We start from the raw sequence: 25,999 nt of genomic DNA on the forward strand, positions 1-25,999 counted from the left end.
AAAAAAAAAAAAAGAAGAAGAAGAAGAATAACTAGATTTGGTGGGGAGGTTTATTTATATTCTTAAATTAGATTATCCCAATTCCCTTCCTTCCTTTACCTTAAATAAACCCTGTGTTTAATAGCTCTTGATATTCCTGTAAGCTTTATCCTGTTGCCTTCCCAAACCCTGAGATACTTCTGATTACTGGTCCTAACAATAATTTATCTAAAATCTCAATACCATCCTAGTATCATTTAGATATTTAATTCACAATAGATAGTAAAAGTATACTTGTAGAAGCTACCTCAATTTTCTCCTCTCACAGGGAGATAAATCTAACTATAAAATAGTTCAATTAAGAAAGAACTCAAGGAGATGAAGAGAATCTTAGAAGAGCTAGGCCGCTGGGAAAAGTTAAATGAGAACAGAAGCTGTGTTGTACAAAGCATCTTCACAAAAACTTAAAAATAATAAAAGGCTGTGATTAAAAGATTAAAAGCTAATTGGAAACTGAATCTCATCCTAAAGAAAGAGTGAGTCCAAAAGAACTGCAAATTATGGAAATCAAGCAATTTCAGGTTTTATATGGCAACAAAACAAATTGGCAAAGAGGACAACTGGCAGGAAGGGTAATGCAGACTTGACACACTAGTAACCTACTGGAGGAAACATAAATATGAAAATCTGACAACTTAATTATGAATATGCCTAAAGTTAGGTCCAATTTACTTGGTGGCTCAACTACTGGAAAGGAGAGGTGTTCTTTGTGTGACGGTCTGCTATTTGGACTTGCACAGCCCCAGGTGAATTGCTGCAGTGCTATTTCTGCCAGCATAACTCTTCTCCCATCCCCTCTCTTTTCTGGACTTGTTTAAACCTTCTTTGACCAAAGCACATTCCTGTGTTTTCAGTTTTGCTTCAGATTCTTCGTTCAACACAATACCCATGATATCTAAAATCAGTAACTAATGAAACTATTTCAAATTGACGTGTTGATACACATTAAAGCTATTTTTCCATTTATGGTCTAAAATATCACATTACTCTGCCAGGTTTAATTTCAAAGCAAACTCAAATACCAGAAGGTTTGAACAAATCCATTTGTCGAATGTGTCTTTCCCCACTGACTCAATAAAACAAGTGTCCCTATGCACCAAGAAGAGCATTTTGTGTTTTTGTTCATGTTGAATGTTGGATATCAGCCGCACATCATGCCTATGTAGGGAGGCACGTCCCTGGTGCTAGTCAATGACAAGTCAGTGTCCAACACTGACATTCCCCAGCCAGAAGTGGCCTTGGTCCTTGAACCTTGTGCTCCCACCTGACTTTCCTGTGCCCTAGATCATGGGGCAGTCTGCATGCAAGTTCTTTGGGCACCTGCAATGTTTCCTCTTCCTAGAGTGTACATGCTTATGAGTGAAGGCTGCCTGTGTTCATTCTTGTATCCCTCCTGCCCAACAGCATTTTAAATGCAGCAGATGCTGAAGAATTCCCTTTCTTTAGTTCTCTAAATCGACTACACACAGCAGCTAGCTTAACCAGAGAGGGTGCCAAATACTCACAGTATAAAAGAAAACAATGCAGAAACTCCTTCCCCCTTGAAAGTTTATTTTAACAGATTGGTCAAGTGTGACAGAATCACAAGACAGAAGATGCTGTTCTTAGGGATTTAAGATTACATTGGCTTCTTTTATATAGGCGAGTTCCTTTTGAAGAAGATGCCACTGGTGATTATAATCTCTGAAAACATCTTGGCTGATACTTCAAATATGAAGTTTTATTAACAAGTCACCTTGGCACATTATAATCATTTATACTAAATACCTAATTCATGACTAGACATTAATTATTACATGGATTTCTTTAAAGTGACCGAGTATTGTAAATTTTTCTAGTTGCAATAAATGATTTTTTACTGTTGTCTTACCTTAAAAAATGTTTTTTGAATGCCCAAACTCTTTAAATGTACATATTTAAAGCTTAAAGTTAGAATCCATATAATTCATATACTTTGTATTGTCCTTCCAGTGGAACAGGAAAACAACACAATCATGTCACTATCCAAACTTTAAGCTTTTCAACTCAGAATACTAAAGATAAAAATACATTTCACATTAGAAGCTATTTTTTTTTCTTCAAGTAAATTGTTTTAAATGAAATACAGAATGCTGGACCAGCGGAGTAAGACCCAATCTGCAAGCACTTTGACAGCTGGCTGTCTATCTGCTGGACTTGATGTTGCCACCTTCTTTCTATCTAGGATGAACGTCTCCTCGGTGATTCTTCAGGATGTGGTCTCCACTCCCAAAATCAGTAGTGGGCCCCAAATACTGGCAATCCTAGAGGCTTAAAGGACATCTTTCATATAGCCTTCCTATGCTGACTGCCTTAAAAAAAAAAGCACTCAGTTCTTGTTCGAATAATCATAACCCTGCCCCCCCAAATTAAAAAGATCATAAATTAGTAAACATTTTTCAGCCAAAATTAACTCACTAAACAAAACCAAATATGGTTAGGGAAACAGAAAGAGCACTTTATGAAATTTAATTTCATAAGGATAAAAATATCAGAAGATATTCTCTTTCCTATCTTTACCTTTTAAAGGTATTAATCTTCTCTCTAAAGAGACATAATGATTTAAAACAGAAGGTATGCAAAGTGCCTTGTCAGTGGATATACACATACATGTGCTGGAAATTACTAAGGCACTCAAGATGAATTCACTTAACTTGGGTAATACAGCAAGTCTTGCTCAGAAAATATTGGTTAGCCACAGAAGCTTCTGTGACAGTAAGTGGAAATAATGTGACAAACACCTTGTTTGGCCTAAGAGAATTAATTGTGAGGTTTTTCCTCACTCATTATAAAGTGCTTTCTTACTTGGTCTTTCCATTAGCATCATGACTTGCTCTCATCAAAGGCACTGTCTTTGACCTTTTTCTTTGAAACAGATTAGATGTTTAAAAAAACTGTTTTACTAAAAATTAAAGGGGGAGGGAGAGAAGGAATGTCACTAAGATTTATTATTTTTTTCTAGGAACAAAGGAAAACTACTTGAATAATATTGTGCTTTCTTTTTATTTCTGAATTATGCCATTAAATATACACGGAACTAAAATGTGACCCTCTCTACAAGTCTGTTGTGAGACACTGGTAACAAAGCCCCACACCCCTTCCTATTTAGTGTTAAGAATTAGCAAAGCTTCTGAATGCTTCCTTTCCCCCAAATGAAGCCAATAAATTAAAAAGTTTAACTTTCATTTTATAAAAAATATTTTGTTTCATATTCTTATAAATCTTGAAATGCTTACAAAAGCCAGAAAATACATTTAAAAGTGTTTTTTGTTTTTGTTTTTAAACACAAAGATCCACCCTTTAAAACATAGTCATGGTCAGAAAAGTGACAGTTAAAATGACATCTTGGTAGTCTAAGTTTCCCCTCTCAGCCAATTCCAAGTATAATCACTGTATCTGAAAACCAAAATGAGATTTCTAGCTGTTCATCTCACAAGGCCCTACTTCTATTTGCACATTGTACTTCTGTTCCACTTAATGCATCTGCCCCAAAAGCAAAGTATCTTGAATCCTATCTCAGCTGAGCGGGCAAACCACAATACTTGGGAGACACAAGCTACTGCCCTATGGTCTGAAACATGGCTTGGTCAGTAAAACCCAAAAATAGGATTCAAGAAAAAGCAGAGAGAGGCTATTTTAGAACCAATTTTCTGACCTTTAAGTATACTTTTTTACAATGAAAAAGTAAGGGAAAAAAGATCACATATACATAAAGAGGTCTCAGCTTTTCAACCATTTGGCATTTTTATATGAATAATTTTCTTCTTTGAAAGTGTATTTATACTCCTGTATATTGATTATCATAACATTTGCATTACAATGAAAAGTATTTCCCCCCCTTCCTAGTATGTTCTGTAGTGAATTGCATCAGTTATCCCTCCTGCATTTCCAGGATGATGGTCCTTCATCCTGGAGTTTTTTAAATTTTGGACCAAGAAAGAACCACCAACCGAATCCAATAATAACACAGACAATAGATTCCACATAATAGCCATCCAATGCAGTAACACAAGAGCCACCAAGTTTTTTGCAAAGCTGTAAGAACAAAAATATTAATGAGAATGTGTTTTCAAAATACTTAATAAATCAAACTATCAAAGTTTAAGTTCTGCAATAATTTGTTAACTTCTAGAATATTTCAAATAATTTCATTATAAACTATCCTCACTAAAGACTTTTAAAGACCATTTCTGCATACTTTTTCCCTTGTATAATCAGTCATTTGCATTAAAACTTAAAAAAATTAAATCAGACTTTTTGAAATCTGTAGGTATTTTCCATAAATGTTAGCCTTATTCTAGACTGTTCTCATCAGCAACAGTGATATACTATATAGATAAGGAGAATCTGTTTTTAACTACTCTGATTACTTCAGTAGTTGGTTATTCAGAGCCTGTCATTAGTCTTTCTCCCCTAACTGAATTTGTGAGCTCCTTGAGAACAGAAATTGTCCCTGGGTCTTGTCCCCCTCCCCCAGAGGCCTGGCCCAAAGTAAGTGCATAATCAATGCTTCTTGTTTAATCCACTCTTGTATAGAAGTGGTGGAGGATCCACTGGCATTCACTGGTGCCTATGGGGTGCAGAACTCTTGGTCAGAGCAGTGCTGCAGAGACTTTGAGGAACTAAAGACACACCACTGATGTCAGATAAACTGAATGAAAACTTTCAATTCTGGGCAGCACCAAGCCAATAACTCTACTCACTTCGATTGCTTCAGGAGTCCAACAATTCTGGTTCGATGCTCCCACGCACTCCTTCACTGTGAGAGGATCCACCAGCCAAAGAGCGACGGTCGAAGGCCAGTTCCCTCCCAGATTGGACACAGTGTTTAAAAGGGTCATATATGTGCCTCCAATAAGTGGGTCGCTAACTTTGGCATTAAAAGCCATTATGGAAACATACATGCTGTACAATGTGATCTGCAGAAAGAAGGTGAAACAAATCACAGCAAGGAACTAGAAAGGTTTAGCCTAATAAAGAGATCATTCTGGGGGATGTGAGGAGTCAGAGGGGGAGGGGTTGGACTGCTAACTTGGAGACTTAGCTTGTAAAAGGTGAATTAGAATTTTCCTGTGTTATTCCTGAGAGAAAAATCAGCACCAATGAGTGGAAGTCACAGGTAGATAAATTTTGTTCAACATAAAGATAAAGCAGTAAGACAGCTCAGAACAGAACCAACCACCCTGTCAAATATTCAGGCAGGGATGGGACGATCTGGGTTAGGAAGGCAGTAATGAACTTCTCGTTCTTGGACCATAGTTCTAGGATAAATGTTTTATTTTTTCTAAAATTAGGTTCTAAATTCTAAATACTGGATGTTACAAAATCCAAATTTGCTTTTCACATTCATAATTTTATAGCCAAGTGATGTGTACTAGTAAAGAAAAATGTTAGTTAATCCTAAAGTGGCAGAAGCCAAGTCAAATTATTTGCACGTTGATTAGTACTTTAAAGATTTAGGGATGGCTAGGCAGCACAGTGGATAAAATACTAGGCCTGGATTTGAGAGGAAGTAGGTTTAAATCTGCTTTCAGACGCTTCATAGTTGTATGACCTTGGGCAAGTCACATCCTCATTTATCTAGCCCTTGTCCTTCTGTCTTATGAGTTGTTCCAGGGGGCAGCTGGGTGGCTCAGTGGATTGAGAGCCAGGCCTAGAGATGGGAGGTCGTGGGTTCAAATCTGGCCTCAGACACTTCCTAGCTGTGTGACCCTGGGCAAGTCACATGACCCCCCACTGCCTAGCTCTTACCATTCTTCTGCCTCCACAGTATTGACAGAAGGTAAGGGTTTAAAAAAAAAATTGTTCTAAACCAGAAAATAAGTTTTTTAAAAAATGCCTTAAATACGTATCTGACAATTGGTATGCTGATATGATTAGTAGATAATACAAACTAATTTTTACATTAACCTAAGAAAAACATGACATAGAGTTGAGCACATACCCCTTTAATCAACTAGTGTAACTCAAAATCAAATGGAAATATTTTTAGTATTTGCTCTGTGATTGCTCTTTACAATTAGCACAGAAACTCTAATCTATGAAGTTTTGATCACCCAGTTACTAGGGTGATCTTTTGGAGCACTAGGTATACCTGAGTGAACTATTAAACAGGCAGAAGCCCCAAAGGATCCAACCTAGATCAACTGCTAAATCTCCTGGGTTCTTGAAATGCCTTCTAGGACCATAAATCTGGGTCTTTCTAGCTACCTCAAACCCCTCAAATTACAGAGGAGAAAACTAAAGTGAGAGAAAGGAATTAACTTGTCCACATCCACACAGGGAAGTGCCCAAGGTGTAATGTGAACTCAAAATCTCTGATTTCCCAGTTGAGGATTTTTCCATTGTATCACTACTCCCTGAATGTTTGTTTGAGCTACTTTCCTCAAAATAACACAACTTACTCAGATGAAGCAGTTTAAGTAAAACTAAAGCCAAGGAATGATCAGCTCTTTTCCCAAGCTCCAATAAACTGCTGAATCATGGGAGTCTACAAATGTATTCCTAACAGAAAAACGTACTCAGTGCCCAAGGTGTAGTGTGCAAGGTCCATCTGTCTTGTCTATCTGACACTGCTCCCCATCCCCCAATTCTGCAGAGCAAATTCTGCTCAGCTCAAGTTAGCAACCTGAGACCGTCAAAAGCGGCAGAGAAATAAAGAATTATCCCTGTCCCCTCAGTTGTCCTTAATGACCGAACATTTCCAAAAAACAATAACTGAGGTTGAGAGGGGAATACCTAGAACCTAAAGAGGACCAGATGCATAGAGAGATATTTAGAGAGTAAGAGGACTTTGTAACTGTGTTAAATGAATAATACAATTCCAACAACAGGCTCATTAATATTTATAAATTTGGTATATTCATCTCTAAGACCTTTTGTAACCCTCAGTGGGATCTTCTGGACTACAGATCTGAATCCATACATATTGGGATGGGAACTACATGCCAATAAGCATCTCAAGGAAACTAGGGAGCAATTTTTGGTCTTCTAATGAATAAATAGTCCCATCTCAGCTAGACACATTTTAGTTTATTGTTTAGATCCATTAAGCTGTAAATCATTTGTTTGGTAATTTAATGAGACCTGTGTCCAATAATCCTGACATGCAAATAAATTTTTTTTTTTGAAAGTTGCCTAGCTTAGATTTTGATTACTTGTTATTGTATCACATGGCCATTTACCCCTGGCTCTACCAAGTGTCCCAGTAAAAAAGCTCCCAATTAAAGTGCCTTCTTGACCATATGATTGGGGCATCATTAAAAATACATCACAAATACACAGTGGAGGCCTGATCAGGGTCTTGAAAAAACAGCCCTTTCCATCTCAATGGCATATGCTGAATAACAATTACTCAAGGTATTCTTATTTCATAGCCCCATACCATTCTGGAAAACTCAGCTTTAGGAGGAAAAGGCCTTTCTGGTCTGTTCACAGTTAAGTTCCAGTTATTCAAATAAGTTCCTAATTACCAATCCTGTGCTCTAAATACCCTCTTGCTTTTTGAATTGATTAAAGGCAGAGCCTATCTGGGAAACTGCCTCTTCCCTATGAATGGAAGAGACTGCATATATGAAGAGGATACCTCCTGGGCAGACAATCACTACTTTTTTACCTGATGTAAGGCGTAACTCAGCAGCACTATAATATAGTAATAGAGTGGGAATCCTCCTTGATACGCTACTTTGGGAGTCCACCAAACCATCAAAGCATATTCCAAGCCAAGTAATAATCTGCATAGAAATAAAGAATTAGAAGCTGCTTTCAATTTTGGGGGCACGCCAAATCTTAGAAAATTATTCATGTGCACCTATGATCAACAGAGTCCTGCATCTAAAATGTACTTGAGGCTGATGAGAAAACACTCATTCAAAGAAACAAAGGGGAGTCTGATTTTCAAACATGTTAATGCATGGCCATGTATCTCTAATGTGAGGAGAGATAATGGAATGTGTCTATGGGCGACACTGCCTTTCACACTTACCTGTAGGGCATGGCTTTATAAAACACATTTAGTGGCTGTGGGCCTGCTGTATACTTGCTGATAATCAGAGGCAGTATGATCTGTAAGGGAACCATCGGGACTGCCAACAGTGCCAAGTGCTCTTTGGGCACTCCCTCTTCTACCAATTTCAGTCCTGTTACTGCATCTGCTGCGGAAAAGCCAACCTGAAATAGAAAAACAAAGGGAGAGTTCAACTTCTGATTTGCAATGTCTTTCACCAAAGCAGAATCAGAGAATCAAGCAATTTTTAGAGCTGGAAAAGACTTAGGAGATCAGCTAATACAAGGATCTCCTTTTGAAGACAAAGAAACTGAGGCCCAGGCAAGTGAAGGTATTGCCCAAATGGCCAGGCCCAGAACACACGTGTTCTTACTCAAGGTCCAACTCATCTAACTATGCCATCCATCTCTCCTTTGAAGCATAAGTTATTTCATTATAAATCTATGTCCATTTCATGACCAACTAAGACATTATTGCTTCTAGCTTATAAATTTAAAAAAATCAAAGCAAAGAAAGGGGACTTGCCTGGAATATTTCTAATGAAATTATAAGTAAATTTCAGCACTTCTACTGTACTTTGTTAGCTACTCATCAAATTCTACTTCTTTGCCTCTCATACTCTAATATGATAAAAACACCAAAATGTAGTTACCTTTTTAAAAATGTTCATAAACTATACTTCCACCACTGACTGAAAAAGTAAAGATCTTTCTCCCTTTAAAACTAATTTCTAAATAACTAGAAAACTCCAAGAATCTTTCAGTATTTTCCAAAAAATCTGAATATTTTCTTTGAGAAAATATAATCAGTTAAGAATGACAGAAATGGGACAGCTAGGTGGCATGGTAGATAGAGCATCAGGCCTGCATTCAGGAAACCTAGGTTCAAATCTGGCCTCAGACACTTCCTAGCTGTGTGACCCTGGGAAAGTCACATGACCTCTTTTGCTTAGCCTTGCCCTTCTGTCATATAGTTGTTATTAAGACAGAAAGTAAGAGTTAAATTTTTTTAAAATGAGGGAAAATATGAGAAGATGGACTTAAAGGGTTATAGATTTAGACTTTATAAGTTCATCTAGTGGAAACTTTTCATAATGCAGAAAAAGAAACTAAAACCCTAAGAGATTCAATAATTTGCCCAATGACTTAGTATTGCCAGAATTTAAAAGTCAGGCTTTTAACTCCAAATCCAGTGTTTTCCACATTATATCCCTATAAAATTATACATATTAAAAGTATGTTGTACTCTTTTTTTATTTTTAATTTTTTAGAGTTTTAGGATTTTATTTACTGTATCTAGATCACTATTTCCACCCAAGACTCATTTTGCTTGCCTCCAGAGAATATAACGAGGATCAAGGGTAGAAACTGCAAAGAGGCAATTTTAGGTTTTAGGCATTTTATGTCATTCTCTACGACTGGCATTTACTGCCCAATATTCTTGTTGCTAAGTACTGAAGGGAAATAAACACTAAGGAGAAAACTCCCAACAACTAGAATTGTTCCAAAGTGTGATGGGCTATGTGGAGGGAATGAATTCTTCTGTTCTAGACTTCTTAAGGCAAAGATTAGTTACCATTTTGTTTGTGTTAGAGAGGAGACAGCAGTGATTAGAGTCCTGGACTTAGAGTCAGGAAGAGTTAGTTCGAATCTGATTTCAGATAATTATGTGTTCTGTGACCCCAATCATCCTTTAACCTCTGTCTCATTTTTTTTATTGTTGTTCAGTCATTTCAGTAAAGACTGACTCTCTGTGACCCCATTTGGGGTTTTCTTGGCAAAGATAGCAGAGTGGTTTGTCATTTTCATCTCCAGCTCATTTTATAAATGAGGAAGTTATGTACTCTTTTTTAAAAAAAGATGTAAAGTAAAAGTTCTAAATGATCTAAAGTAAAAATTCTATTATTAAAGAAATGAGAGGATAGAGGATTCCTTGCTGTATAGAGAATTCCACATATATATTACTATTTCCTTGTAAAAGCTATTTATATACATTTAACACTGTCTCAAAGTTATACAAATACTACAGAAAGTTAATTCATGACAATTTTCCTTGTGTAAATCCAAAAGATAGGTGAAAAAAATTATTTATTTGGTTAATTTGAAGTTTTATAATTACATGCCAATTAGAGAACATGGGATGTTTCATTAATAGATGAAACCCTCCAAGACCACACACACTAAGAAAAGTTCTATTCTTTCTAACCAGATAATTTATATTAGTTACTCCTGTGCAGATACTTTCATTTTTATTATGGCATTTCCTTTTAATTTTTTATTGACAATTAAATACAATGACTTTGATTTTTTATTATCAGTATTATCTGTATGATGCTGATTTGGGGCCTAAGTCATGTAACAGACTCTAAAAGTGTATTTTATGTCATTCTCTAGGACTGGCATTTACTGCCCAATATTCTTGTTGCTAAGTACTGAAGGGAAAGAAACACTATAAATACTATAAAACAGGAGGAAGAAGTGCAGCTAAAAGGATAAAAAGAGAGAAAGCTAAGTGGCCTGTGAGACAGGCATCGATGTCCTAGTTCTGCTGCTCTCTCGTTTTGTGGCCCGGAATGAGCTGCTTACCTTTTTTGGGCCTCAGGGATCTCATCTGAAAACTGAAGGAGTAAAACTAAATGAAAGGCTCTCCAAATCTCAATTTATGATCTTCTGGCCATAATCACAGGCACATTTTACAAAGTAAGAGTAAAGTAGGAGATAAAGGAAGTAATCGAGATGACAAAATAGCTGAGTACAGAGAAAATAAGAAAGACCAAAAGTATAAACTCTAGAATGAAAGACTATCAATTAGAATTACAAATGCATTAATTCAGTGTTTATTAAAAATACTGAAAATATTATTCAGTTTCAAGAATTTTAAAATTTATGCCATGATGTCAAGATCACTGCTGATTTAAAGTTTATATTACTTGTTAAATTTAGATTCTGACAATTTTTTCCTTCCTTTTAAAGGATTTGAAAAATCTGAAAATTTTATATATAACCTTAAGTTGAGGAAGGGATAAAGATTGACAAACTGTATATGGTCTAATTCTTTTAATGGTACTTCTTTAATACAAGCTAAACTATGAAAACAAAAACACTTAAAAATACTTACATATGCTGAGCTCATCAATAAAATCAACATAAATGGAAAGTACTGGTAATAATAGAATTATATGAATGTTTGTTTTTTAAGTGTACTTACTTTTGCAGTTAAAATCATGAAGCAGAAAGTCATAACTGCTGGCATTTTTATAATTGTAAAGAGCAGCTTGTATGTGTCAGTGATCCCTTTGGTTTCTTCTTTTGATGGTGTAACTTCTTTGTTTTCTTTTTTAAGAAGGGCAATTAATGTTGTTGTTATAAAAAATATGGTCCCCCAGAAAAATAGAAAATCTAAAACACAAAAGTAAAGGATTTTCTCTATAATTCATCTCAAAACAAGCACATAAGAATTGAATTTAGGCTGTTTCTATATTTTTGTTTGAAAGTGAAAAATGTATGAAATGTATCAGATGTTGGTCTTTGAGATACTTCACTGAATAACATATAAGGAATTTTAGGAAAATTTTCTAGTTTATGGTTTTGAAATTTATGTATATTTTAAAATCTCTTCTACTATGTGGTAGAGGACTTAGTTATAAAAGTCTTAAAAAGTTGGATCACTAACAATAGCCTACAATAAGTATATGTAGGAACACATAATAAATAATATTTAACAAAGGAATGGTCACTATCCTAAAAAAGCAGATCTATTGACAATGATAATGAATTGATAATGATAATAAAGATAATAAAAAGAAAACAGCATCCAGAAACTGAGATGAGCCACCAAGGCCGATCACAAGAAAATCAAACAGACTAGGGAGGTGCATATTATCTTTGCAAGGTAAGAATGCTAGGCAATGACCCTGTGACACATGAAGGGTGACTACATGAAGAGTCATGGCTTATTTTGTTATACGAATGCCAGAACTGGCTTTTGTCTTAGGAGAATGTTTCGGGGAGAATCTATGCCTCTTGCATTCGGCAGTCCTGGCCCCAAATCATTTAGAACCTTTGAGAGCTGGTTTCAGAAGATATCTCAACTGATACCTAGTGAAGCTGAACCAAGAGAACAATAGGCTGGACAAATAATGCAAACAATTGTGAGGGCTGAAGTGGCCCGGTGCCCCACAGAGCTACAATGAGTGCCAGTCAGCAGAGCTGAGAAAATGCAGCCCCTGAATTCTCTACTTGGCTGTGGGGAAAAGCACTGGTTTGGCTGGGCTTCCTTCCCCCTCTCTCTTTTAGAATCACTGTTACAAGAGATAGCTCACTGGGAAGGGAGTGATATATTTAGGAATGAAGGGGAAGCCAAAACAATGACTATTGATAAAAATAGCACTGAAAAATTCCTTCAGAAATAGTTTAGCTCCTTAATGAACACAGATGCAAAAATCTTAACTAAAATACTAGCTAAAAGACTACAGCAAATTGTCACAATGATTATTCACTATAACCAGGTGGGATTTATACCAGGAATACAAGGCTGGTTTAATATTAGGAAAACCATCCACATAATCGATCATATCAACAACCAAACTAATAGAAATCGTAGGATTATCTCAATAGAAGCAGAAAAAGCCTTTGATAAAGTACAACATCTATTCCTTTTGAAAACACTAGAAAGTATAGGAATAAAAGGGCCTTTCCTAAAAATAACAAGCAGTGTTTATTTAAAACCAACAACAAGTATCATCTGCAATAGGGATAAGTTAGGAGCCTTCCCAATAAGATGAGGAGTCAAGCAAGGATGCCCATAATCACCACTACTATTTAATACTGTACTAGAAATGTTAGCAGTAGTAATTAGAGAAGAAAAAAAAATTGAAGGGATCAAAATAGGCAATGAGGAAATTAAACTATCACTCTTAGCAGATGATGTGATGGTATACTTAAGAGAATCTGAGAAAAATCAACTAAAAAACTGGTGAAAATAATAACTTTAGTAAAGTTGCAGGATACAAAATAAAACCACATAAATTATTAGCATTTCTATATATTTCCAAAAAACTCAGTAACAAAGAGTTAGAGAAACTCCATTTAAAATCACTCTAGACAATATAAAATACTTGGGAATCTCTTTGCCAAGACAAACTCAGTAATTATATGAACACAACTACAAAATACTTTCCACACAAATAAAACTGGATCTAAACAATTAGAAAAACATTAATTGCTCATGGGAAGGGCAAGCTAATATAATAAAAATTACAATCCTACCTAAATTAATTTATTTATTCAATATCATACATATCAGACTACCAAAAAACTTTATAGAATTAGAAAAAAATATATACAAAGTTCATCTGGAAGAACAAGAGAACTAATGAAAAAAAATGTGAAAGACAGGGGCCTAGTAGTACCAGATCTTAAAACCATACTATAAAGCAATGATCATCAATTGGTACTGGCTAAGAGATAGAAGAGTGGATCAATGGAATAGACTTGCAGTAAATTACCTCAGCAAGACAGTATTCAATAAACCCAAAGATCCCAGCTTTTGGAATAAGGACCCACTATTTGACAAAAACTGCTGGGAAAATTGGGAAAAGTATGGGAAAAAATAGATTTGGATCAACATCTCACACCCTATACCAAGATAAAATTCAGAATGGGTAAATGACAAATATAAAGAGGGAAATTATAAGTAAATTAGGTGAACATAGAATAGTATACCTGTCAGATCTATGGGAAAGGAAAGAATTTAAGACCAAGCAAAAGACAGAGATCATTACAAGATATAAAATGAATAATTTTGAATATATTACATTAAAAAGGTTTTGTACAAATAAAATCAATGCAACCAAAATTAGATGGGAAGCAACAAACTGGGGGGAAAAATTCTATAATAAAAATCTCTAACAGAGGTCTAATTTTTCAAATTTATGAAGAACTAAGTCAAATGTACAAGAAATCAAGCCATTCCCCCAACTGATAAATGGTCAAGGGATATGAATAGGCAGTTTTCAGATAAAGAAATCAAAACTATCAATTATCACATGAAAAAGTATTCTAAATCCCTCCAGATTAGAGAAATACAAATCAAAATAACTCTGAGGTACCATCTGACACCTAGCAGATTGGCCAACATGACAGCAAAGGACAATAATAAATGTTGGAGAGGATGTTACAAAATTGGGACACTAATACACTGCTGGTGGAGTTGTGAATTGGTCCAACCATGCTGGAAGACAATTTGGAACTATGCCCAAAGGGCTTTAAATGAATGCCTGCCCTTTGATCCAGCCATACCACTGCTGGGTTTGTACCCCAAAGAGATCATAAGGAAAAAGACTTGTACAAAAATATTTATAGCTGCACTCTTTGTGGTGGCAAAAAATTGGAAAATGAGGGGGTCTCCCTCAATTGGGGAATGGCTGAACAAACTGTGGTATCTGATGGTGATGGAATATTATTGTGCTCAAAGGAATAATAAACTGGAGGAATTCCATGTGAACTGGAACAACCTCTAGGAACTGATGCAAAGGGAAAGGAGCAGAACCAGGAGAACATTGTACACAGAGACTGATACACTGTGGTACAATAGATTGTAATAAACTTCTCTACTGGCAGCAATGCAATGACCCAGGACAATCCTGAGGGACTTATGAGAAAGAATGCTATTCACATCTAGAGAAAGAACTGTGGGAGGAGAAGAAAAACATGACTGATCACTTGTTTATATTATTGGAATAATAATAAATATCTGTAGGTTAAATAACAAAACCTACAGGTGAATAACTCCTAGGTGAGTTTAGGTAAGGTGAGGAATGGGGAAATGGAATAGAGAAGGACACCACCACCAGGAGAATCAGCCAGGTTTAACACAGTGGGTTCTTGATGTCAGTTAGGTGCCAGGTTTGACTGGGAAAGGAGGAGAAACAAGGAAGGTCTGTATAAAAGGGTTTAATAACAAATTGGGATGGAGAGTGAAAGGAAGTAGGAAAACTAACACTTAGATCTAGTGAAAACTACCAGGGGATAGAGGGATGGACACAGACTACACTAAAACTAAATCTATGAGCAAACTGCCTAAGGCAAGGCAGTCTGGCTTGACAGGGGTATGGGATCTCATGAAGATGTCCTTGGCTGGTCTCAGGATGTCACAGCTGGTCACAGGAAATCAGGATACACAGCAAGATAAAATCCACAGGTGAAGTGAGGGAAATGAGATAATCTGTGTGTGTCCACCACACCAGATAAATCCACTTCTCAACCTACAACTTCACTGGTCTTGACTGAAGATGTAATGTCCAAATCCAAGGAAAAAACTCCAGAGTATATAGTTCCTCAAAAGACAAAGGCTCACCCTGACAGCTGCTCCAAACCCAACTGTCAGCCTCCAGAGTCACTGTGTGCATCCCTGTGACAAGATTCTAAGTTCTCTTGCCAGCCAGTCTGCTCTGCTATCTATCTGTCTCTACTATCTAACTCAGACTTATATTTCTCTACAACAATATGGAAATCTGATTTGAAGTTCTGGTTTTAAAAGATCACTATTATAAAAATGAATATTATGGAAATAGGTATCAAATGATAATACATGTATAACCCAGTGCAATTGCTTGTCAGCTCCAGGAGGGGGGAGGGAAGAATCATGTAACATGGAAAAATATTTTAAAATTAATTAATTAAGAACTAAAAAAAAGAGTTTATGAGTAATAAGAAACACTTTCCGGTTCCTTGTTTTTTGAAATAAAAACCCTCACCTTCCATCTTAGAGTCAATACTATGTATTAGTTCCAAGGCAGAAGAGTGGTAAGGGCTAGGCAATGAGGTTAAGGGACTTGCCCAGGGTCACACCACTAGGAAGTGTCTGAGTCCAGATTTAAGCCTGGCTATCAATCCATTGAGTTACCCAGCTGTCCCCTCATTCTTTGTTTTCTAACCTGTACTGGCCAATAGTATAATAATTCATATCAGCCGGATTAATTCCTCACCATTTTCAAAAGACTTGGCTCTAAGTGATTTGCTAGCTATTTCTAAGTCAAATTCATCCTGAAAGGATGATTTGCCAACATTGTGAATATTCCAAAGGAGAACAAGCCTCAGGCCCAGAAACCAACAGGACTAAGGTATATGACGTGGGATACACAAGGCAGAGCAAGCAATACAATTAAGAGTCAACCTCGTCCCCCACATTGGCAGGCCTTATGAAACTCTTCCTTATCATAGCATTTAAGAAATTAAATGAGCAAATAAAGATAATCTACATTTTGCCTTTTACTTCTGTTGTGTTTTTTTTCAATTCCCTTTTTAAAGAACTTAATTTGCCCTCCCCTCCCCCTTATGGACAATAATAACAACAAGCATCTATGCAGGCCTTAAAAGAATTATGAACCAATTCATTCATTCTCATGAAAGCATTATTACTTCTGTTCTTAGGTGAGTAAGCTAAAGCTCTAGCTGACAATTCTATACTGATGCCGTATGTCGACTATCTGTAGTTCGTCCTCTCAACATTTCCTGAGGTAGGGAACAGCACATGTTCTCTCCATGTTCCAGAGGAGAATGTGAACAAGCTGGAGAAAGCTGGAAGTTGGGGGCTGAACACCCCCGGGCCTCAAGTTCCCACCAGCAGGGATCCAAGGAATCAATCAGGTAGCAAAGTGTCCAGGGGAGAGTCGGGGCATCCAATTCTGCCTGCTTGTATGACCTGAGGAGGTCATTTAACATGTCTCACCTGCAGGCTTCTCATTTGTGCAAGGAGAAGGTCAATGAGATACTCTGGAATTGGAGATGCCTGTAATCCCCATCCCCAGGAAGGGAGGATTGGCTGAGGTCCCCCCAGGCTATTTCTCCATCCTCAAGCTCAGTGTTTGTATGTTCTAGGTCTTGGGGGTCTGCCCTGTTTTCTCTCTAATAGTCTCATGAGAACCAAGCATGAAAGTTCTGCCATCTTGTGGGTCCAACATTATTGTAGGTCAGCGGAAGGCTCTCATTGCCATTTACAATCTTTTTTCCAAACATTAAACTTTTCAAAGGCCTCTCTTTCTTGCCTGTACAACAAATGTTCCTTAATTAACCATCTGACTACATTTCATCAAAAAATGGCAAGAGACTGGAGATCCAATCGGGCAGAGAGCACAGAGCATTACTAAGCATCCTGGGTTACATCAGGGTATAAAAGCTAATAGCAATAGCACCTAACTGACAGTTTGAGACTCAAGAAATTACATTGACTTGGTCACACCAACAGAAGTTTAAATTCTAATAAATGCCCTTTACACATAAAAGACTCAAGTGAAAATGATGCTATTTCACTGGCAGATAAGAGCTGATATTTAAACAAAAACCTTACATTTTGTTTGCTGAAGTGACTAGGCCCAACATAAGCCAAAGATTTCTCTAACTCTAGAAAAGAAATATAAAGAAAAAGAAATCAAAGTTAACAAGTTAAGCAAGTTTGAACATATGCCTAATTACTGTTTACAGAAGAGATTATCTCATTCCTTTTTTGCCTTTTATGAGCAGAGCTAGTTTAGTACAGTTTGAACAATTATTTCAAATACTGCTCATAGATGAAATGGGACAGGCCACAAGGAACCAATAGGTCCGACAATGGAAAAGACTGGAGGGTAGAACCAAAACAGCAGAGTTGCAGGAAGAAGGACTTCCAGCTATTTCATCCTAGCTTCTTCAACCAGATCTAGAAAATGCCCTACTGAATTCTGATGGGGAAATCCAGAAAAAGTCACAGCAAGTCCTTTGTCTAGCCCAAGTGGATATAATGAGACAGGCAGGTCTAAGGACATCAGGGCAAGCAGAGATCCCTAAATGACACAACTTAATTCAGGATACAAGGAGATGGTTTGAGCCTGGGACAGCACTGCAAGGTAAGGAGTTGCCATGGTCCCTGAAGGGTATATGGAGAAGGAAGCAAGTTCAGAATCAAACATAGGTCATGTGACTCAAACCCTAGGAACAGAGCTTCTATTCCTGTCTGAAGCCTACATAGGACCTGACCAAAGTGCAATCTGTAGTTCTGTCTCCTCTGAACCAGAACTTTCCAGATGATTAACAGGAACTATGAATACTACCTACCCACCTCTAAACGCTGCTGTGAGGAGTAAATGAGATAATAACCACACAGCACTTAGCACAGAGCCTGGCACACAGTAAATACTACATATATGTCAGCTACTTATTATTACTGTTGCTCAAATCAAAATCTGGTCTAGGAACTTACAGACCTCAGACTTTTATCTCGATCAGACCACTGTGTGAATACTGTGTTTTAATAAAATTAGGACTCTAGTCCTTAGATTTTAGTAAAACTTATTAGGATTACTTGTAGGTCCTCAGTCTGAGCTGTCCCTGAGATATTGAAATAATACAACATGTAATACTCTAAATGAATAGCAAAGAGACCAGCCTGGACATTCTCTCCAGAAGTGTGCAAAGAATCCAGTCCTAATATTGAATTTTAAGTTAGGAACAAACTATTCTGGTGATGGGAAGACATAAGACCAGAAAAAGAGAATGAATCCAAAATATCTATAAGCAAAACCTCAGAGAAAAACAAATTCAACTAAAACTCCTAGAAGAAATGATTCAAGTTTTAAAAAGTTGTTTTTTTTGTTTTTTGTTTTTTTAATAAAACCTTTACCTTCCATCTTGGAATGAATACTCTGTATTGGTTCCAAGGCAGAAGAGTATTAAGGGCAAGGCAATGCGGGTCAGGTGCCTTGCCCAGGTTCACACAGCTTGGGAGTAAAAGTTTTTTAAAGGAGTTTAAATGATCTTAAAAATGAAATGACACCTCCAAAAAAATGTAAAAAACAAATGAGAGTTTAGAAGAATTTGAAAGGAAATTAACAATTAATTTGGCACAACCTTGTCCAAATGACAAACTCCCTGAAAACATAATTACCAAATAGAAGCTAATGACTCCATAAAAAAAAAAAAATAAATATTAAAATAAACTCAAAAGACTGGAAAAATAAAAATAAAAAAAACACAAGGAATTTCATAGCATAAACAACTGGTCTGGGAAAAAAATTAATTTACAAATCAATGGACTACCTGAATAGTATGATCAAAAGAAAATAAAGGCTAGATACATGTCAAGAATGTTAAAAGAAAATTAACCTGATCTCTTAGAACTGGAGGGGGGAGAAAAAGAAATTACCTCCTTAAAGAAATTGAAACAGAAACTCCCAGAAACATCATACCCAAAAGCCAGTTTGCAAGTCAAAGAAAAAATACTGCCAGAAAGATGAGGAACCAGTCAGAATCACACAATCTAGCAACTATCACTGTATTTAACTTAAAATGATATTCTAGAAGGCAATAGATATAGGTTTAAGGACAAGAATAACCCACCTAGCAAAACTAAGTTTCATGCTACTGGGGAAAAACAGACCTTCAATGAAACAGAGGACTTCCAAATACTCCTGATGGAAAGACAAGAGCTGTGGAAAAACTCAAGTTCAAACCCAGGAGAGAAGAGAAACATAAAACAGTAAACACAAATAAACAATCATAAAGAACTACATAAAAATAAACTGCTTCCATTCAAATATGGGAAGATATGATCTATGTGTACCCACTGAACCCCTATGATCAGTAGGGGACATACAGAAGTCTAAGTAGCCAAGTCCCAGGAGGGGTTCAATTAATTCAGAGGAGGGAAAGAGAAAAGAAGAATAATATACAAAGATAAGAGAAACAAAGATTAGGGGAAATTGTCTCACATAATCAAGTTGTGCAAGGAGACATCTATGCAAACAAGGAAAAGGAAACAGAGACTAAACCTCATATATAAACTGGAGGAGGGAAGAAAACACACACACATACACAGATTAATCTGAAGCAAAAAACAAACTCTAAGATGCACAAAAACATTTACAGCTCTTTTTGAGGTGGCAAAGAATGGCAATCTGAGGTATATAAATTGATGATAAGTGATAGTTTTTGAATGTAATAGAATACTATTGTGCCATATGAAATAATGAAGGGTACGGCCTGAGATCTGCAAGACTTGTACTGACGTAGAGTGAAGTGAGCAAAACCAGTAGAACGATTTATAAAATGACAATAATATGATAAAGAAAACAACTTTGAGAAAATTAGGAACACTGGTCAGCACAATGACCAACTATGACTAATGATGAAACATGACAGAGAAATGAAAGGCGCAGAGTAGAGAATGAGAAATTTTTTTTTTTGGACATGTATATCATGGAAATGTGTTTTGCTTGACTACAGGCGTTCATGACAGTAGTTCTGTTTTACTCTCTTTCTCAGTTGGGTGGGGAGTTGGGATAAGAGATAGAGAAGTTAGATTTTTGCTGACTGAAATAAATAGGTGATGGGATTTAGGTGACTTGTTCAGGGTCACAAAGCTAGGAAGTGTTTGAGGCTAGATTTCAACCAGGTTCTCTATTCACTGAGAACTGTCTCAAATAAAATATAATTTTAAAAAATCCTATGAAGGACAATGATGGAACGTCACAACCAATACTCTTCATAAAGCAGTGAGGAATGGAGGGTAGAAAAAAGAGCTTACTGATAATTTGGTGAGAGACCCTAAGTCAGATCAGCCAGAGAGCTTTTGGATGAAAATAGAAAATGATGAATAAACAAAAAGGAGAAAGACCTGTAAAGATTTCTAGAAAAATTTCTAATCATTAAAAATGGTGGCCTAAGAGGCACAGAGAATACAGTGCACAGTCCAGAGTCAGGAAGATTCATCTTCTGAGTTAAAAATCTGGCCTCAGACAATTACCAGCTGGATGACCCCTGGACAAGTCACTTAACCCTGTTGGCTTCAGTTTCCTCATTTGTAAAATGAGCTGAGGAGGAAATGGTTAACTACTCCAGCATCTTTGCAAGAAAACCCAAAATGATCCATTAAAACTGTAATGCAACCATTCAACAGAAGATTCAGAAATTAAAATTCAAAGTCTATACAGAATAATCTTTCAAACAAGTTGAACAATATGCCTCCCATCTTATTGCTGATACACTCTTGGTAAAGGATAGGAGTCTATTTTTAATTAAGAGTACTGAACTTATGTACTGATATCATCCATTCAAGCACATTCTTATGAGAAATGAGACAGACAAGTTCAGTTCCAACCTCTTCCCAGTTGGTCTTCCATATCTGAAATCATGGCGTTCTTCAGGTTTTCTTACAATCTCATTCCAGGCTTCATTACTATTTATCAGACACATTTCAACATGTTCCTAAATGGTATTCCCACCTATTCTCTCCCTTGCTAATCAATTCTTCACATCACAGTCAAATTGTCCTTAGGTAGATAAGTCACTTCTCTATTCCCAAATTCTCAATGTTGCCCAACTGGTTACTGAGTAGAGTTCAAACTCTTCTGTTTGACATTCTACTGTCTCCAAAATTTGGCTAGTGCCATTCCATTCCATTTTTATCTCCTGTCATTACCCTTTATGGAATCTGTTTTAGCCAAATACCCTATTTTCTGTCTTCTTAGACCCTCTATTCTTTTTCATGTTTTTGCCTTGGCTCCCTCCAATGTTCTTAGCATGTTCTTTTTTCCTATCCTTTAAAGCCCAATTTAAATGCTACCTATATCTTTTTTTTTTTTTTTTTTTTTAATTTTAAACCCTTAACTTCTGTGTATTGACTTATAGGTGGAAGATTGGTAAGGGTAGGCAATGGGAGTCAAGTGACTTGCCCAGGGTCACACAGCTGGGAAGTGTCTGAGGCCAGATTTGAACCTAGGACCTCCTGTCTCTAGGCCTGGCTCTCAATCCACTGAGCTACCCAGCTGCCCCCTACCTATATCTTTTATTAAGTCTTCCTTGAGAGACTGTCCAGGCCTCACATAACACATTGTTTTTAGAAATTCCTTACTACATTAAATATGGTTTGTTGCCTGTGCCTTTCTTATCCCTTCATTAGACTTTATAAGGACAAGGGCCATATCTTGTCTAACTTTGAATATTATCCAGTGCCTAGTATAGTGCTCTGCACAACACCGACACTTAATAAATGATGGCTGCATCAGACCTTGATTTCTATATGAAAATATCAATGGGTAGTCCACATCTCATTATTCTTTAGGGGAAATAAATGACCTAATGTAATCCATTTATGCATGCATTAGGAAAATGATTAGCCAATGAAGTAAATGTTCTCAGACTCAAAATGTTCAGGGTTCAGATGCCTTTACTCTACGTAAACCAAGTGCAACCTGAGCTAGCATATATGAACCTCTGGAGGAAGATGAAGTAAGTCTGAGAAACACCATATGAAGTAATTCTGGGAACTGTTTATAATGCAGTCACTGGATTGTACAGTACAGGCATCTGAGGGGAAAAAAATGAAATGTTCCTGTCTTCTCGTTAAAATTAGAGGAGTACAGGAGTTGAAAAATTACATATGTTGTTGAGAGCACTTTGCTTTTAAATGCTTTTATTTGTTACAAGAGGCAGGGAATAGTGTTGGAAAATGGCTGTGCTATAAAATACAGAAGGCATCAATAAAATAATAACAAAATGAATGGCACTGCTACAGTTAATTTAAGTCCTCCCTACAGAACAAGGGGCCCTTTATTAAAATGGACTACAATTTCCAGGCTACTCCAGGATGGAGTGTCCATCCTTACCATTCCAATCAGTCCACTCATTTGCAGGCTCTTCTTAGGATTACCTGCCACATTTGTCTAACAAACAACCTCAGGACTAAAAAGAATTTGAATATTAGATACAGTGGAATAGCTTCCAATTCTATCTTGCTTGCTGGGCCTAAGATGCATAACTCTCTGCCTCAAAAGTCATCTAAGCTACATGAAGATGGTGCAACTTCCACCACCTTCCTGACCCCAGCCAAGTCACTTTACCTCTGATTTCTACTTTTTTACTGTACAAGAGGGGGATGAATTAAATGATCTAAAAGATCTCTTCCACATATAATTTCTATGTTACTACATTTAAAGCAAAGATCCAGATGCCCCAACGGCATCATTGAGGGAACTGACACAAGGGGAAATGAGACTAGCCAACATCCCTGGAGGGGCAGGTAAGCCCAAGAACTCCAGAAGGAGTAGTACCCTCCAACCTGGCCCCCAAAACCTTCACCCTGAGGAATAAGTCCTGTGGAGAGGTGACCCACTACCCCCACCCCTAAAATGCCACCAACTACCACCAGTAGAGCAGGAAAGCCAATTGGAGTCAGCAGTAAGGAATTCAAGAAACATGCACTGAGCAGGTAAAAGTATCATCACCACCTAAACTATCACTTCCTCTTGGGCTGAGTAACGACCCATAGACTTTGCACCCCATTTCCAAGCCTACCAACATAGGATAGATGGGGATGGGATGCAAAGCCTGCCTGGCTTCTTACAGCCAAAGTCCAGGAGCAGGAGATTCTGTCACTTCTCTCTGCTGAAGCCACAACTACCAAAGACCAATAAAGGACTTCCACCAAAGTCCTTGGTAGTCAAATGGTTTAGTAAAAATCAATGGAAATGACATTAAAGAAGATTCATGACCATCTGCTTTGCTGCTGCATCTGAAGATCCAAAGCATCTTCGCTCTGTGTGCTAGATCTCCCTATTGAAGTGTGAGCACCTTGGGAGGAGGGACTAGCTGGCAAATTGGTATCTAGTTTTGTTTCATGTTTTATATCCATAATATTGTTTGTGTTTTTATCACATTTTAAAATTTTCTTGTACTGTGATTTGGGGGAAACTATCTATAAGTAATGTCATTAATTTGAAAAAAAATCATACTTGGGAGGATGTCATTGCATTTTTTTTTAAACCCTTACCTTCAGTCTTAGAATCAACAATGTGTATTGTTTCTAACGGCAGAAGAGCGGTAAGGGACAGGCAGTGAGGGCTAAGTGACTTGCTCAGGGTCACACAACTAGCTAGTGTAGCCCTCTGACTGTCCCCCAGATGACCAATTAAAGAGCGAGTATACCTGAAAGTGTAACGATCCCTCTGGGCTGCGGCTGAAACCGCAGATACTTGTTGCAGAAGTCTGCAGACTCGAGGGCCAAGAACAGAACATTGCCCAAGAAGTAGCCGGCTGTTTGGCCCACAGAATTGCAGGTGGAAGCATAGCCCACGTTCTCCCGAGAAAGCATTGTCAGCGCCCAACCGTCCACGGCAATGTCCTGCGTGGCGGCGAGAAATTCGAACAAGAAGAAGGTGAGGGTGAGTGCCACAACGTCGGGACTGCCACCGTCCGCGGTACCCAGCATATGGTCCACCTGCGTGGACAGGTAGATCATGAAGAGCCCCAGGATGTACTGCGTGGGCACCAGCCACGACTTGCGGCGGCCAAAGCTCTTGAAGTAGACAGCGTCCACGAGCGGAGCCCAGAGCAGCTTGAGGCTGAAGGGCCAGAAGACGAGGCTGAAAAAAGCCTGGTCGGTGTAGCTAACGTTTTTGCTCTGCAGTATGAGCGGGATGCTGCCGGCTAGCCCCAGCGGGATTCCCTGGAGCACGTAAAGGAAAAGCAGTAGCAGGATGTTGCTCAGTTCGGCCCGGTAGCCCCGTGGGCCGCGCGGGGAACGGGCGCCAGTGGCGAGCAGCAGGGCCTCGTTGTCCCCCTCACCCCCAACGCCGTCGGCAAGCTGCTCGGCTTCCCAGGTACCCGGCGGCAGCGACCCGCTCTTCATGTCCAAGCAGTGGTTCATGGGCCCGAGCCGCCGCTGCCGGCTGCTGTCCTTGTGTGACAGTGTGGGAGACATGGCCTGGCCGGGTCGCGCAGCAGAGGTAACTAGCTTAGGGCGGGGGGCGGCCCCCGGGGGCCGGAGGGAGCCTGGGAAGGGCCCGGGCCGGCGTCCCGGGGAGGGCGGCCGCGCCGGGCCACGGGCTGGACGAGGGGGCCGTGGTGCTGCGCGGGTCGGAGGCGAGCTCGCCGCGACCGGGCCGAGTCGGGGCCCGCGGAGGCGGCTTCGGACCTGGATCGGAGAGCCAACCCAGCTCCTCAACTGCTCTGCTGACCGCGGCCTCCCTCTTTCCAGAAAGGGTTCTGAAGGTACCGAATAACTTCCGGCAGCTCATGACTTCCGGCCTCGCGCGGCAGGAAGCGGTCCAGTCCGCAAAGCCGGCCTATTTCGGCCCCGCTCCCGCTTCAAGCGGGCCAATCAGAAAGACGTCCCGACCTTCCACGAGACGGAAGCAAAGCCGGAACAACAATTTCAGCCACCGGCGGCTGCGGGAAAGGTTTTAACAGTTGCACCGAGTCGGCGGGGCGGAGCCGAGCGCTCAGAATCCCGACGCCCGGAGGCTGCCAGGGAGCGTGGTGAGCTACCATTGGTCGAGGATCGGGGCGCCTCACGTCCTGGGCGGGGCTTGCAGCGGGCGCGACTCCAGTCAGTCTCCTTAGCCGCCGTAGGATTTCCCAGAGGTCCTAGCGCTTACCTCTCAGGTAGGTAGATAGTGTTTCACGTGACTATTTCCTAGGCTAGAAAGACTGAGAAACCTATTTTCTTCGGCGTTGCTACTGTTTCAGCCCTCCTCTCCTCTAACCATCTGTAGCCCCCAAGTTCCTCCAGGACGAACATCCACTCTGCGGGAAACTTTCCTGATGCCCCGGCATTCTACAGATGAGGAAACTGAAGCAAGGAGAGGGGAACATCCCTCACTCACGTCGGGTCTCCGTCCCCACCCCCTTTCCCTCCCCACCGAATGCCAGTTCGCTGCTCTCTTTGTCCCATTGTGGACTCTTGTAATAGACTCGGGAACTTCTTACCGGATTTCCCACGGTGCGCCAGGCCCGAGGCCACAAGAATGAGGCCGTCCCTGCCCCCAGCAGCCTAATCACTCTTGGGCGTCCAGTGTGCAAAAGGACCACGGAAGAGATCCGTGGTGAAGAAAGTACTCGATTTCTCCTTTTCTAACTGGAGCTGACCCCTCGATCGAGGCTTCCCTCCTTCCTTTCTTGGCTAGAT

The 25,999-nt window shown here is 38.8% G+C and overlaps 2 protein-coding genes across 2 annotated transcripts in view; one reads left to right on the top strand and one right to left on the bottom strand.

Annotated features, from left to right (window-relative positions):
- Window positions 1–1,576: 1,576 nt before the first annotated feature.
- Window positions 1,577–24,793, bottom strand: SLC33A1 (solute carrier family 33 member 1). Its single transcript, XM_044670912.1, has 6 exons — window positions 24,019–24,793; window positions 11,270–11,460; window positions 8,042–8,226; window positions 7,673–7,790; window positions 4,761–4,976; window positions 1,577–4,092 (listed from the first exon to the last, which is right to left on the bottom strand). The coding sequence occupies exons 1-6, from the start codon at window positions 24,791–24,793 to the stop codon at window positions 3,925–3,927; spliced, it is 1,653 nt and encodes a 550-aa protein (XP_044526847.1). The 3' UTR covers window positions 1,577–3,924.
- GMPS (guanine monophosphate synthase) overlaps window positions 24,792–25,999 on the top strand; it is a 110,790-nt gene continuing 109,582 nt past the window's right edge. The window contains exons 1-2 of the mRNA XM_044669529.1: window positions 24,792–25,083; window positions 25,132–25,350. Of these exons, the coding sequence (XP_044525464.1) occupies window positions 24,792–25,083; window positions 25,132–25,350 (511 nt within the window). The remainder of the gene's footprint in view (window positions 25,084–25,131; window positions 25,351–25,999) is intronic.

This window comes from Gracilinanus agilis, chromosome 3, assembly GCF_016433145.1.
Source record: "Gracilinanus agilis isolate LMUSP501 chromosome 3, AgileGrace, whole genome shotgun sequence".
NCBI lineage: Eukaryota > Metazoa > Chordata > Mammalia > Didelphimorphia > Didelphidae > Gracilinanus > Gracilinanus agilis.

Excerpts from the sequence above, each read along its gene's own strand:
- SLC33A1 (XM_044670912.1), bottom strand. The coding sequence starts at position 24,793 with ATGTCTCCCACACTGTCACACAAGGACAGCAGCCGGCAGCGGCGGCTC. Across the intron at positions 7,791-8,041 it reads TATAAAGCCATGCCCTACAG|ATTATTACTTGGCTTGGAAT; the intron begins GTAAGTGTGAAA and ends ATTTCTATGCAG. Across the intron at positions 4,977-7,672 it reads TGAGTTACGCCTTACATCAG|ATCACATTGTACAGCATGTA; the intron begins GTAAAAAAGTAG and ends TTCTTTCTGCAG.